Source organism: Lampetra planeri, chromosome 21, assembly GCF_965212315.1.
Source record: "Lampetra planeri chromosome 21, kcLamPlan1.2.h2, whole genome shotgun sequence".
In the NCBI taxonomy this organism is placed as follows: domain Eukaryota; kingdom Metazoa; phylum Chordata; class Hyperoartia; order Petromyzontiformes; family Petromyzontidae; genus Lampetra; species Lampetra planeri.
The window spans coordinates 10,676,627-10,689,868 of NC_136127.1; the positions used below are offsets into that span (position 1 = coordinate 10,676,627).

Consider the following 13,242-nt stretch of genomic DNA (forward strand, 5'->3'; position numbering starts at 1 on the left):
TCATTGTAGCTCGGGGCCAAACGATAATTAAGTCGAGATTTAATAAATTATCTCGGCGCAAAAAGAGAAAAACATTTTGCCAAAAAAGCTTGAGGAGCGGCGCTCTGCCCGGACCTGCCGCTGTCTGCCGCGTGTTTGCCGGTTGTTGTTTGTCAAGGCGAGCGCGGTGGTCTTGGCCGATCGGTGCACGCCATGCCGTTCGGCTAACGGCTTAACAGCTGGCCTGCTGTGTGCCAATTTCTCCCCGTTCCTGCAGCCGCCACCACCGCCGCTTATAGAAACAAGCCTTAAGTGATTCCCTGCTCAAATGAGCATCAAATGAGCATCAAATGAGCATTGCTGCGTTGCTCATCTCCCTGTTTATAGCCCTGCAGAGCCAGTGGTCGAAATGCCACATTCCTATGACGGTGGCGATTCTCGTCAGTAGGATGACGACCAATGAATGACCTTCCCCACAAAGCGGTAATTCATTTTATCGACCCCAGTTTGATGATTGGCCGATTCAACCCCGCCGAGTCAGCCACTCCGCCGTTCTGGTGGGGTTGCTGCCGTATTCTCCAGATTATTTAGTAAGACACTCCGTAAGACAGTCAGACTCACCCCAAACTTACGCCCGGTGCCAATTAAGTTGTTTACACATAGACACCACACGCCAATATGGGATCTTTCTTGCCAGTATTAAAATGTAACGATAGATTTTACCCTTTCTGGCAATAAAACAGGTGTCGATGTTCAAACACCAAACAGAATTTTTATTCAAGGAATCCTGTCAATGCATTCACCACACGTACTTGTGGTGAACATGCAAACAAAAAACATTCTTTGATAATTTATGCATTGTCTTTGAAACTGATTGGTCCACACCACACACCACTCGCATACCAACTGGATTATATGACGCAACCCCCAACATTTGCTTTAATAAGTAATACTTAAAAATACTTTTTTTTTTAAACACGCTTTAATGAAATGTACCATACTCGTAATGGCAAAACTCCACCACTCCAGAAAGTGGCCCCGAAGCTTGCCATAATGTAAGGGACCGTGGTGATTTACAGCCAACGTCAGTTGAGCATGGACAATTAGACCCAAGCCGAAACATAACATATAAAAAATATATGGTTAAAAAATAATTTTCAATGATAGAATATAGTATTGTCATCAGTATGACATAAGTATACCAAGTATGCAGTCGATACCACATTGGGAAGTGGGTTCAAATTGAGTTACAAGATTTGAGGATACGACAACAACAACAGACAGAGTTAGTTAAATAAAAGCGTGTAAAAACACACGGGCGGGGGTGGGGGGAAAACATGCGTCTTATAATCTGGAGAATATGGTGGTACGCTGAACTTGCAATCCAGAGGTCGCTGGTTAGTTTGACCTCCCAACGCGGCTGGGAGGTCAATCGAGTGTTTTTAGATCTCCCCACCACCGTCCAACCAGCAGTCTAGATGGGTTGCATGGCAGTTCGACATATTTGGAAAGTGTGGGGACTCCCACCTCCCTATTGCCGATACGGGGTGCGATGAGTTGTTTTGGTTTGCATTTATATCTTGACAAGCTCTCATTTTGCAGTGTGGACAGAGCGAGAGAAGCGGTCAGGGATAGGTCAAGGGAAAGCGAGATGTTATTGAGCCTGGACCTGAACAAGGGCAGGGAGTGGACAGCACGGACTGCTGGGGGAAGGATGTTCTGGATTATAGGGGGAGGGGAGGGGGGTTACTTGGATGAAACTCATTATCTGCTGTAACCTCGTGTACAGTTCTCCCGTACGAGGTCCTCGCACGGTGTGTGTGTACCCTCGCGCACGCTAACCGGTATCCCACCCTTCCCCCCGCCGCCTCTTACCACGCGTGCGCAGGGTGCAAACACGTGAAGGGCATCCTGCTGTTCGGGCCGCCGGGCTGCGGCAAGACGCTGATGGCGCGGCAGATCGGCAAGATGCTCAACGCGCGCGAGCCCAAGATCGTCAACGGGCCCGAGGTTCTCAACAAATACGTGGGCGAGTCGGAGGCCAACATCCGCAAGCTGTTCGCCGACGCGGAGGACGAACAGAAGCGGGTTTGTGCGACCCCGCACCTTCGGAGAATCGGTCACGAGTAGGCCAGACCGGATATCGCTCTCTCTCTTTGGGAAAAGCCTCACCAGGGGTGGCGGCGTAGCTTTCGGTGTTCCCATTTTCTGACGTGGCCAATGACAGTGCAGCCGTCTGGAACGCTCTTCCGTCTGATATAAGGAAATCACTGGAGCACTGCACTTTCAAATAATCTAGGTTGAAAGCTCATTTCTTTTGAACTGCTTTTTATGTTTAGTTTGTTGTCCTTCCCCTGCATCTCCGATTAGCAGGGTAGGCTACGTACGCTGCGAAAGAAGAACATTTAAAAGTGCATAGCTCCAGTGGCTTTCTAATATCGGAAGGAAGATCATTCCAGACGACAACGATGAAACAGGTATGGAGATATCCCATCGTCCTGCTGGTGGATGAAATGTTGCCACAACTTTGACTTTTGAGTTGATGGTCTTAAACCGTAACTGTGCGCAGTATACACAAGAGTGATGAAAAAATAATAGGCTTTACTTTTTCCGGTAATAATACAGGAGGTGTGAAGATGTCCAAACACCCAATAGACACCTATCGCAAGGCATCAAGTGTGCATTAACCACACATCATGCTTGTGGTAAAACATGCAAACAAACATGCTTTGATGATAGTATATGCATTGGCTTTGAAACGGATTGGCCTACACCAGGGACAGCCGTCTTTGCAGCCTTGTCTCACAGGTGTTAAACCAGCGAGCAACGGCAAAAGAGTTTTGCGATGTCATGTGACATGAGAGGCGCAATGGAAGGACCGATCCTATGGTCATGATCTTCCCACGCTCGGTCTAGGGTATCCCTTTGCTCCAACCCGCACTTTAATCAGCCTGGCGAGGTCTCTTGTTTTTCTAAGTTATTTCGTCGTATTTATATCGTCTTTTCCGCCACCCCCCCCACCCCACCTTCACTCCACCGCCCGTGCGATCAGTGCGGCGTCAACAGCGGCCTGCACATCATAATCTTCGACGAGATCGACGCCATCTGCAAGCAGCGCGGTAGCATGGCCGGCAGCACGGGCGTGCACGACACGGTCGTCAACCAGCTCCTCTCCAAGATTGACGGAGTGGAGCAGCTCAACAACATCCTCGTCATCGGTGAGCGCAGAGAGTCACAAGTATTCGTAATAGTTCGGCACGCTCGGCATTGGCCCGATCGTTTGTATGACTGTCGCGGAAGGAAAGCGTTGCTATGTTTTGAAGATGCCGTAGTTTGACAGCACGAGGTGTGTGGGCGATGTTGCCGTGTGTGATCCCAGTTGAGTAATTGGCCATGCAATTTTTCGAATTTGGCAAAATTTTGGACACTGACGCCAGCGATTGAAGCTATGTCACCGGACGGAGGTGTACATTCCGCTTAATGCGCCCACTATAACAATCATGGTGGCCTCCTGGATTCGAACCACGATCATCTGCAACAAGCGGCAGACGCTCATCTTCCCTTCCTGTGCTCGTGCCGCATCGCACGTGCACACACACTCTCACGCGTGCCTGGGACTGCGAGTTCCCATCGGATGGGACAGGTTCACGCGCGCACGCACGCTTCACCCATCTGCACGTCCCACGATACCCGCTCTGGCATTTTGAGACGCTGGCTCAAACCCACCTGCTCGCACGCCTGCTCGCTCGCTCTCCCGCCCGCCCGCATACTCGCCCGTCGTCCCACCACTTCTCAGAATTTGGCGAAATCCCAGCAGTGTGCGCGGTGGCGGTGGCTGGGCTTGGGGTAACACCGCAGCTCTGCGTCAGCCGCAGCTCCCCTCCCAGCCAAGTTCCCTGCGTGCCGCGCGCGGTGCCTAGAGGGCGAGGTGGCTGCCGTCCAGCTCTTGGCTCATCCGTCACAATAATTTGTCTTACCCTTCAGCGGGCCCACTCAATCGCATTAGCAGTCCCGCGAACCCCGGCTCGCGCACGCGCGCTCGCCTCGGCGGAGCTGGCGACGGGGGCCCCGATGCCGTCGTGGCCTCTGCGCCCTCCCCGGTTATGAGTTTTGGCGGCGCGCGATGAGCACCGCTCTGCTTCCTTCCCCCACCCTCGTAGCCCCAAGGTCGTGTTTCCAGTAAACTACTGAGATGTAGAAACGCGTCGCGATTATTTCGTCTCATGTATGTGTTTTTTTGTTTTGTTGCGGTGGCGGTGGTGGTGTTAGTGTTGGTGGGAAGTCCATCCGGTGGTAGTGGAGATAGGGGAAGATTTGCCAAGAGATGGGATTTCCGGGGTCTTCATGGTTTAGCGCAGCGTGTCGCACATGTGAGCGCATGCGTGCGAGTGTGTGCGTAGATGTGACTGGATTAGTGGTTGTGTGTGCGCACATATGTGTATTCGTACGTACGCGCACATGAACATGAGCAAGTTGTGATCGTGATAGAGGGTATTAACATATGTTAATTTATTTTTAAACCTCGTCCAACTTATCCCAGTTCACCGACGCTCTTGGATGACGAGCACCCAGATAGGACGACAAAATATTCCGGCCCACTTTTTCTTCCCCGTCTCATCACCGCAGCCTGACTGTTCGCCGTCGGCAACATTTTTAACTTTCTTTTTTCCTACCGTTGTTAATTAAGTTGGAATCAAAATTTTCCTTTTTCGCTGCCATTTCTAAACTCCTATACATATGTGCGCGTGCGCTTGTGTGCACCCTTCCTCGTTGCTAATCCACGTGACCAAATCTGTCGGTGGAGCCCAGCGCACTGTGTCCGTGGACAATGCGGCTGGAATGAATGAATGAGCAACCTCTCCATCGCTCGCCCAACCCCAGCCCGCAACCGCCTAAAGCGTAATTGAATTTCTGCTGCAGGCCAATGCGATCGGCGGGGTTTTTTTCTTTTTTGCCGGTCATAAACCGCATCATTCCCTCCCTTAATGACTCTGTAGCCAGGAGACTGGGAGTGGTGGGGGGGTTACGGGGGTACGGGCGTCTTTCCACCCCCTTTCAAAATTGCTCCCAACTCCAGAAATGGGCGTACGAAATCGCGTTTATCCCCCTTTGTCAGCGCCACCGTTACCCCTGTCCTCCACGCCCAGCGCCTTTGTGTCGGCGATCCCCGGGTGGTGAGAGATTGTGACTGGCTGATCGGGCGCGCACAAGGCATCCCCCTCACACTCGGCCGAGCAGCGCCTTGGAAAAAAAATCCCCGCGCCCGATATCGGGTCTAGGAGCCGGCGGCCAGCGCGGGAAATATTTAATTTAACTCCCCATTATGTCGCTGTTACCTGGAATTTGCCGCTTTGTCGCGAGATTGATGGGGCACCCCCCCCCCCCCGCTGCTCCATCCGCCACTCCAGATTTACCCGGCACCCTGGCAGCGAGCGACCCAAACCAATCTAGAGTTTATCCCCGCGTGCGTGCGTGCGTATGTGCCCCCGTGTTTGGGGAACGGCAGTGTACCGGTTGGCGCAATGCGCTGCGAAGCCCTGCCACCCGAGTTGGATTCCCGCTCACGGCCAACATCGGTGACCGATGTCTGAACTGGTCCTGGGGCACGCACCTTGGGCCGACTCGGCCTTAAATGAGCACATGGTGCGATTCATCAACATCAGCACTGCGGAGACAAATGTGAGCCGGGCATGGTGCTGTGTATGTTTGTGTGTCTGGCTATCCGGATGTGCCTGTGGTGGAGCGGTGGTGCAGTGATTAGCGCACTTGTGTATGGTCCTCCCAACCCCACCATGACTGAACAGCAGGGAGAGGCCTTCCATCGCACTAAACGTTGAGAAACCCGGTCCGACGACTCCACCTTGGCCTCACCTGTGGGCTTCACCTTTCCCCCCCCCCTCCCGCTCCTGTGCCGCGTGTCACCCCTCCAGGAATGACCAACCGCCCCGACCTCATCGACGATGCTCTGCTGCGACCGGGGCGTCTGGAGGTCAAGATGGAAATCGGTGGGGACGTCGCGCGTGTCGTGCGTTTTGCCGTTGACTTTTACCCACCGCTCGTGCGTGTTTGTGCTGCACGTAGCGATTATTAGCAACGACAAATGCTTTGTTTTAACGGTCGTGTCGTTCAGCGCACCGTAGAAGTTGTGTCACGCAACGGGGATTTTATCGTACGGTGGCGCGGGAAACCGCAGACTAAGCGGGAAGGCAGCCCGAACCGGCGCCAACTATCGCCCAAGCTCCGTGGTCCTCTGTTTGTTTGGCTAACGCACAAGGAGAGAGATAATCGACGACTGGGGTGGAGAACCTGTTCCTAGCCGAGGACCGAATAAGGATTTTGTGATTTGTCCTTCGTTACGATAGCCGTACTTCACATTGTCATAGTCACCTAACGTTGTTGCCGTTGTTGGGTCTTCTTACACGCACGGTCCCTTGCATTCACCTCCTTTCCCCCCCACCCACCCACGCCCTCCCGCGCCGACCCGCTCTCGTTTCCCCCAGGTCTCCCGGACAATAAGGGTCGCATCCAGATCTTGAACATCCACACGGCGCGCATGCGTGAAAACGGGCTGCTGGCGTCCGACGTGGACGTCAACGAGCTGGCGGTGGAGACGAAGAACTTCAGCGGCGCCGAGCTGGAGGGGCTCGTGAGGGCCGCGCAGTCCACCGCCATGAACCGCCACATCAAGGTAACCAACCGCCAGTGCCGATCACCACCATGAACTGCGAGTGCTGGCTGCCGATGCGTGCCACGGCCCCCCGCAGGAAGTAGGTAGGATTTGTACGTCGGGAATTGATTGCGTTACCACGAGGTCGAAAGTGTTTGCATTAGCTCCTGACCCAACCGAGGTTGAAAACGTTCCGTCATCAGCTCCGTCTGGCTGTCCGTAACGGGGCAGGGGTGTCATGTTGGGGGAGTGGGGGCCACGATATCTCTCTTACTGATGATCCGGTACGAGCAAACTTCATTATAAAGCTGTGTTGCTACTCGGGAGTGTGCCTTCTTGAAAATTGGCCAAATTGATTAAAAAAAATTAGGGCTCGCCCAAAAGATTGGAGAGAAGTGGTAAGTCATCCAATGTACTCATGAGGCTCACTGGCTTGGCTTCCGAAAAAAGGCACAATCGGCAACACCTGGCGCGGTTCGGCAGTGGACATCGGCATAAGGGCGCCAAGGTGGCGAGATGTTAACTACCTCGCCTGGTATACAGGAGGTTTTGGGTTCGATCCCGACCGTGACGCCTGCTGCTGCTGTATATTTGGAGTTTGCGTGTCTCTCTCCCCACGGTCGCCTGGGTTTTTCTCCGGGCCCTCCAGTTTTTCCCTCCACATTTAGAAACACGCTTTTAGAGTATTCTGCTGCTGTAAATTTCCACACGATGAGCATCTTCGTTGAGATATCAATTTGTGGCCAGGTCGCTTCTAAAAAGGAGCCATACAGTTAAGTGGGTTTTACCTGGTAAAATAAAAAAAAATAGTTTAGTTTTAGTAATGACGTGTGAGCGACGTGTGCGCACGGTGCCCAACAGGCGACCACCAAAGTGGAGGTGGACATGGAGAAGGCGGAGCGGCTCCAGGTGACGCGGGAGGACTTTCTGGGAGCCCTGGACAGCGACATTAAACCCGTAAGTGCACACGGCCACTGCGGGGTTCGCAGCTTAACCTTGTCACGGCATGCGCGCGTGCGTGTGTGGTGTCTGGTGCGGTGTGTCAACATCGCCGTTGGGGAGACAAAGACGGATGGGAGTGGTGCTGGCCACCAACCCCGTTGTGTGCCGTGCCAGCTTTCATCGGTGCTCGCTAACAGAACTTGCGTGTGGCAGTGTAGTGGATAGCACTCCAAACCCGACGATCTGAGTTTGATATCCCCTCACGGTCAGCACCAGTGACAATTATCTGAACCGGTCCTGGGCCTCCCCTAGGTCGACTCGGCCTCAAATAAAAGTACCTGGTGCGGTGTGTAAACATCGCCACTGGCGGAGACAAAGGCGGTCGGGCGTGGTGTTGGCCACCCATACCCCTCGTGTGCAATTTGTGGCCTTCATAGGTGCTCATTAACAGCATTTGCCCCAACAGGCTATATGGGGGATATTTTTCTCTGTTGTTTCCGCACTTATAATCACGATACTTGAATCTGAAATGAGAATAAAACTCGCAACGAAACCTGACAACAAGATGAGATGACAGAAAACTTTCCATGTGGCCCGTCGGCACGGTGGTTGTCATCGGCGTCAAACTCCTAAACCCCATCTGAGTACGGAGATGGGTAATATTTAGTTCATCTTGTGCCTCAACCGACACACGCTGCGAAATAAATTGGTCCACAGCGAGCTTTGAGGTTACAGACCCACAACGGGCCCTGACCGGTAACCAAGGTGTGATATCCGTTGTAGTGGGGAAAGTCAACGTCACTACAGGAATGTCAAGATGACAGCTTTGAGTTGAAATGCACAGAAGTATATCTGCCTGACATAGGAAGTCATTTTTAAAAAAATATATATTTGGAATACGTCTGCCACGGAGTATTTATTTTTTACAAAATAAGATAATGCGAAACGTACGTTAAATCTGGTGGGCCTTAATGATAGCATTTCGCTGCAAGGTGGAATATATTTCCACGTTATTCTCGGTGTATCGTATCGGGGTGCAATGCTGGTCCATCCTGTAAGTTTCAGTTGTATTTGGTGACGCGAGTCGGTAACATTCAGCCACAGGCTCCTGTGCAAGAGAGACCCATGGAATACCTTATCAGAGATTTCACATTGTTAGCGTACAGAACAACAAATAATAAAAAATACAGAACAATAATATATATGTTTTAATACAACAGAAGGGTGACACGGTGGTTCGCACATTATGCTATGAAACCGGGTGACCCGGGTTCGATTTCTGGCCGTGGCAAAACATCAGTGGCGAGCGATATCTGAACCAGCCGTCCCTACTCTCCACCGACCCGCCCTGACCAGCGTGGCGAAGTACATGTCAAACAAACGGACTGTGGAGCAGTTTCGACCTGCTGGCTAAATACAAGTCTGGAAAACCAGTTGGCTCAATGAATACACGAATGTAAAACCTGTTCATTCCATCATTCTGTTCCAAGATCAGAGCTGTTTTTATCGTTTACTCACCGGGCGCAACTCACACCTGCTCGCGTGCCCGTCACAGGCGTTCGGCACCAACACGGAGGACTACCAGGGCTACATCATGAATGGAATCGTGAACTGGGGCGAGCCGGTGCACCGCGTGCTCGAGGACGGGGACCTGCTCGTGCAGCAGGCCAAGATGAGCGAGCGCACACCGCTCGTCAGCGTGCTGCTCGCAGGTACGGCTCCCGCTCGCGCCAGACACTCATCGCTCACATTACACCGCTAGCTAGGAGGGCTGTTCGTGGGTACGGCTTTCACGCGTGCTGGCGTTAGACACTCATCGCTCACCTTACACCGCTAGCTAAGAGGGCTGTTCATGGGTACGGCTTTCACGCGTGCTGGCCCCAGACACTCATCGCTCACATTACACCGCTAGCTAAGAGGGCTGTTCGTGGGTACGGCTTTCACGCGTGCTGGCGTTAGACACTCATCGCTCACATTACACCGCTAGCTAGGAGGGCTGTTCGTGGGTACGGCTTTCACGCGTGCTGGCGTTAGACACTCATCGCTCACATTACACCGCTAGCTAAGAGGGCTGTTCGTGGGTACGGCTTTCACGCGTGCTGGCGTTAGACACTCATCGCTCACATTATACCGCTAGCTAAGAGGGCTGTTCGTGGGTACGGCTTTCACGCGTGCTGGCGTTAGACACTCATCGCTCACATTACACCGCTAGCTAAGAGGGCTGTTCGTGGGTACGGCTTTCACGCGTGCTGGCATTAGACACTCATCGCTCACCTTACACCGCTAGCTAAGAGGGCTGTTCGTGGGTACGGCTTTCACGCGTGCTGGCGTTAGACACTCATCGCTCACCTTACACCGCTAGCTAAGAGGGCTGTTCGTGGGTACGGCTTTCACGCGTGCTGGCGTTAGACACTCATCGCTTACCTTACACCGCTAGCTAAGAGGGCTGTTCGTGGGTACGGCTTTCACGCCTGCTGGCGTTAGACACTCATCGCTTACCTTACACTACTAGCTAAGAGGGCTGTTCGTGGGTACGGCTTTCACACGTGCTGGCGTTAGACACTCATCGCTCACATTACACCGCTAGCTAAGAGGGCTGTTCGTGGGTATGGCTTTCACACGTGCTGGCGTTAGACACTCATCGCTCACATTACACCGCTAGCTAAGAGGGCTGTTCGTGGGTACGGCTTTCACACGTGCTGGCCCCAGACACTCATCGCTCACCTTACACCACTAGCTAAGAGGGCTGTTTGTGGGTACGGCTTTCACGCGTGCTGGCGTTAGACACTCATTGCTCACCTTGCACCACTAGCTAAGAGGGCTGTTCGTGGGTACGGCTTTCAAGCATGCTGGCGTTAGACACTCATTGCTCACCTTACACCGCTAGCTAAGAGGGCTGTTCGTGGGTATGTCGAGCGTGCTCACTGGCGCCAGGGGCTGCTCGCCGCACCCGAGTCGCTGCGATCCCCGGTTTCGCCACTCGACTACTGCGTCGCAGGTCACACACCACAGAGACCCATAGACTCACGTAGAGACCCATAGACTCAGGTAGAGACCCATAGTCTCGCATAGAGGCCCACAGTCTCAGGTAGAGACCCATAGTCTCGCATAGAGGCCCACACACTCTCGTAGAGACCCATAGTCTCACGTAGAGACCCATAGTTTTGCGTAGAGACCTATGCCAGACAGCCTCTACAGAATAACTATGCCCACCATTCCTGTGCAGCGTGTTGAGATACGTGTGCATTTGCACGCTGCGTGTATACACATCCACACTTTGTCGTGCTGTACAGTAGCGTTTCATTTTATGACCGCTTAAGTGCACTTAGAGCGTCGGAAAAAATGTGACTGCAGTGACGTCAACCGTTCGGCTGTCACAATCCCAGTTTGTTTAAGAAAAATATATATACACGTGCGGCGGCCGTCCCGTAATAAGTCCAACACAGCGGCGATGCTATCAATACGTCGCATCGCTTATTGCCGCAGCACGGGATAGAATTTAATTAAAACTAATTGTTACTTGCTGTGACAGGGCTGACAAAGCACGCTGGCCCTGACAGATTGTAGATTGATGGTGAAGATAGTGGCCACAATGAAGCTCTTGATGGCCCTTGCCTGCGCTCCCAGGCCCCTCCGCTTGGTGCGCGGTCGCACGGCGACTGGCGTTCGCTCGCTCGCGTGTGCGTTCCCTCGCGCGCGCGCTCTTGAACGAAGCGCTAATTATCCGACCTGCGTCGCCTGCGGATGAACGATTGCACGGACGGACGGACGGGACGGACAGACTGGGAACTTGCGAAACACGGGCCGTGCGTGTAAAACGATGCACCTGGGCATCAACCTGCTTCCTCCACCCCTCGCCGCCCACGACACGACACCCTCCCCCACCTCCTCCCGCCTCCGAAAACCCCCACCCAAAAACCACCCCGGGGGTCGGTTAGCGATGGAGCGAGCAAACTGGCAACGGTGATTTACGCGAATTGCGCTCGCTTTTTATAGATCGTTCGTATGAAGTCGTCGCGCTGGGTTAACGCGACGTAACGGGCGCACGCAAGTTTGTGGGATAATTAAAGTTTGCTTGGGCAGGACGCGTCGCTAGAAGCGATGATGGCCGGTGGTCTAGACTTAACGACGAAGAAGGCGGCCAAAAGAGGGAACGCGCATGAGTTCGACATCTAGTTGCTTGGCGAGACGTTCGTTCTGCCCCGTAACATATCCTCATCTTTTGTCATCGGCTCCCTGACCCCCTTTTCATTCACAATTCCACACAACTTGTGGTTCCCTCTCCCATAAAGCATCTTGCGATGTCGTTGTATTCTGGACGCTTTGCCCTTTTGCGTTTCCCACGCGAAAATCCGCCCTGCGCCGAGCCTGGCGCAAACGCGCGCCCCCCTGCTGACGCGGCGGCCACACTGCCGGCGATCCGGAGCGGGACAGGTGGGTGGGTGGGTAGGTGCGTGGGCGGGCGGGCGGTCGGGCGGGCGGCAGGCAGGACGGGTGGCGCGGTGATGACGCGCGCCGTCGCGAGATGACACGCGGTTTCACGTCTCGCTGCCGACTGACGACTGAAACTCTCAGCGTGTGCATGCACGTGCGTGCGTGTGTGCGTCTGTGCGCATGTGTGCGCGTCTGCCGATGGGTTTGCACGCCGACAGACGGACAGACACATGGGTGGGCAGATAGACGGATGGACGGACGGATGGATGGGTGGGCAGGCAAACAAATGGACGGATAGACTGATGGACATATAAACGGACAAGGGACAAGTTGGCAGACGGACGCACACACTTATACCTATATAATGTATCACTGTAAACGCAGCGATAAGCATCTGGTTACTGGCTTGTACATACACATAAAAGACAAACACACAAAGATCCCCCGTATCGCCTTAACAGACTGTTGGGGCAAGTGCTATTAGTGAGCACCTATGAAGGCCGGCACGGCACACAAGGGGGGGTGGTTGACCAGCACCACGCCCGACCGCCTTTGTCCCCCCAGTGGCGATGCTTACACACCGCACCAGATATTCATTTGAGGCTGAGTCGATCTCGGGGATGCCGAGGACCAGTTCAGATAATCGTCACCGGTCTTGACCGTGAACGGAAATCGAGCCCGGGTGGCCAGATTAATAGCGCAGCACGCTAAACGGCTACACTACCGCTCCCCATACATATATGCACGTCAGCATCTCAACGTCCAACATTTACCCGTTGCACAAATAAACGTGAGCTTTCAAAATGTACCGCAACGCGTGGCGAAAACGTGTGCACGAGAAGCGATGGCGTAGCCACTCGCTGCTCCTGCGACGTCCGGCGATCCGAATTCGCTACGATCCTCTCCTGGGCTTCAGCTATAGCTCGCCTCGGTATGAAATACATACCTGGTATGGCCACGATGTGGTCGCGAACATCGCCAGTTGGCGGAGACAAAGGTGGCGCGTGGGGCGTGTGGGTTCGTGCTGGCCTCTACCGCCGCCACCACCACCTCCGGCAGAAAACGCGAAGAACGGTTTTGAAACGTGGCGATATAGACAAAGCCGCCCATTGATCGTAAACAAATAATTTAATGAAGCGATCTTTATCGTGCATGTCACTGCCGGTATCTTCGTAGCGATTCAGGTATCGAGTATCCGTTGTACAGTGTCGGCGTTTCTG

At 53.5% G+C, this 13,242-nt stretch overlaps 1 protein-coding gene across 1 annotated transcript in view; it reads left to right on the plus strand.

The window, feature by feature from the left end:
• NSF (N-ethylmaleimide sensitive factor, vesicle fusing ATPase) overlaps positions 1-13,242 on the plus strand; it is a 48,989-nt gene that overhangs the window by 13,614 nt on the left and 22,133 nt on the right. Inside the window, exons 9-14 of the mRNA XM_078603962.1 lie at positions 1,868-2,067; positions 3,032-3,197; positions 5,910-5,984; positions 6,480-6,667; positions 7,508-7,603; positions 9,144-9,300. Of these exons, the coding sequence (XP_078460088.1) occupies positions 1,868-2,067; positions 3,032-3,197; positions 5,910-5,984; positions 6,480-6,667; positions 7,508-7,603; positions 9,144-9,300 (882 nt within the window). The remainder of the gene's footprint in view (positions 1-1,867; positions 2,068-3,031; positions 3,198-5,909; positions 5,985-6,479; positions 6,668-7,507; positions 7,604-9,143; positions 9,301-13,242) is intronic.